The sequence below is a fragment of the Corvus brachyrhynchos genome, unplaced genomic scaffold (genome assembly GCF_000691975.1).
Source record: "Corvus brachyrhynchos isolate BGI_N302 unplaced genomic scaffold, ASM69197v1 scaffold130, whole genome shotgun sequence".
Lineage (NCBI taxonomy): Eukaryota > Metazoa > Chordata > Aves > Passeriformes > Corvidae > Corvus > Corvus brachyrhynchos.
The window spans coordinates 851,327-852,999 of record NW_008236193.1 but is presented as its reverse complement, the minus strand read 5'-3'; the positions used below and the strand labels follow the sequence as shown (position 1 = coordinate 852,999).

The 1,673-nt window shown below is 61.4% G+C and overlaps 1 protein-coding gene across 1 annotated transcript in view; it reads right to left on the bottom strand.

The window, feature by feature from the left end:
* Positions 1-1,673, bottom strand: part of LOC103620810 (unconventional myosin-Vb-like) — a 21,043-nt gene that overhangs the window by 18,213 nt on the left and 1,157 nt on the right. The window contains 2 exon segments of the mRNA XM_017738968.1: positions 440-602; positions 1,037-1,147. Of these exon segments, the coding sequence (XP_017594457.1) occupies positions 440-602; positions 1,037-1,147 (274 nt within the window).

Here is a 1,673-nt window from a genome sequence, read left to right as displayed (position 1 = left end):
TGCCGCGTGCTCCCCGAGCTCGCTCCGGAGCGCCCCCTGCAGCCGCGGGGGAACCATCGCACCTGCCCTGCTCACCGGGAGCCGCCAGCGCCCCTGCCGGCTGCGAGCGGAACTGCACCCGAGGGGAAAGGGCCCGGCAGCCGAGAAGGCTGGGACTGGGTTTGTGATTGTTCGCTGTTACTGCCAGAGTTATTGCTGTTTGTTCGACTGGTTATACACATAGAGATATATGATAGTAAAGAACTGTTATTCCTATTTCCCACATCTTTGCCTAAAAGCCCCTTGATTTAAAAATTATAATAACTCAGAGGGAAGGGGGGTCGCATCTGCCATTCCAAGGGAGACTTCTGCCTTCCTTAGCAGACACCTGTCTTTCAAACCAAGACATAGAGCAGGGCATGTGCCCAGGGCAGGGAGCAGGAGGGGGCTCAGGGCTCACCACAGTAGGTGTAGATGGAATTGGCCTCCAGGAAGCGCCGGCAGAGCGAGTGCAGCACGGCTGGCTCGTGCAGGTCGCTCAGGGCCACCGGGTCATTGGCACTCGAGAGGCAGTCGGGGTTGCAGAGAGAAGGCAGCTGGAGCTTGATGGGGTGGGCCAGTGCCTGCAGGGATGGTGATGGAGCAGAAGGAGGGCTGAACAGAGACAGGTGGCCCCACAAAAGTGGGATGGGGCTGTGGGAGCAGCACAGCCAGAGGGCTTCCGTCTACAGGCCACACTTGGGCTGGTGGTCACCAGGAATCCCTCCCCAGCCAGCCTCAGCTGAGCTGGAGGCCTTTTGGGAAGCCAGGGAGGAGCAGGAGTGAGGAGTAGCTCCCCAGGCGGCCAGGGGACAAGGGGCACCACACACACTGCAGGCTCTGGGCACCTGCTCAGGTACCAGGTGGGCCATGTCCAGTCAGTGTGTGAGCCCTCCAGGCCTGCTGAGTAGCCCAGGCTAGTTTGGGATGCAGAGTGAGCCATCTCCCACTCCTGGGGATTCCTGACTCTGTGGGGAGCACAGGAAGGACCCACAGGACTGCACAGCTCCACCCTTACGGAGCCATCTTCCAGGTGGAGGTGGAGAACGGCATCTCCTTCCCTGTAGCCTCTGGTTATTTCTGCCGCCCTCCAGACTTCGAGGGGCTTGGAGATCCACACCCGGGCACCCTGTGGGACACAGAGGGGAGAGGGATCTGCAGAGAGCCACGGCCACGAGCCAGGAAAGCATCTGGCCACCAGCCTTGGAGCCAAGTGCCACAGCCCTTCCCACAGCTCTCACCTGGGACAGGCAGCCCAGGGGCAGGGCAAACCACGGGACCCAGCACCCGGGTGTGTCCCCCCAGCTCCTGAAGGACTTCACACCTCCCTCACACTTGGAACAATCCTCTCTGGAGCCACCCCACAGGGAGCAGGATCCCACACTCAGCACAAACAAAGCAGCACAAAACCACAGGGGAAGAGAGGTAAAAACTGGCCCAAAAAAACCTCCAAACCCTGGTACAGACACCCGGTCAGCTGGCAAGAGGGTGAGCACCTGGCCCCAAGCTGGCAAGGGATGACCTGAGCTCTGGGGACAGGGAACCTGCTCCTGCCGCCCCTGTTCCTGGCAGAGGTGCCCACGATCCCAGCCTGGGCATCCCTGAGAGCGCTGTCCAAACGCTCCTGCAGCTCTGGCAGCCTCGGGGCCGGGCCC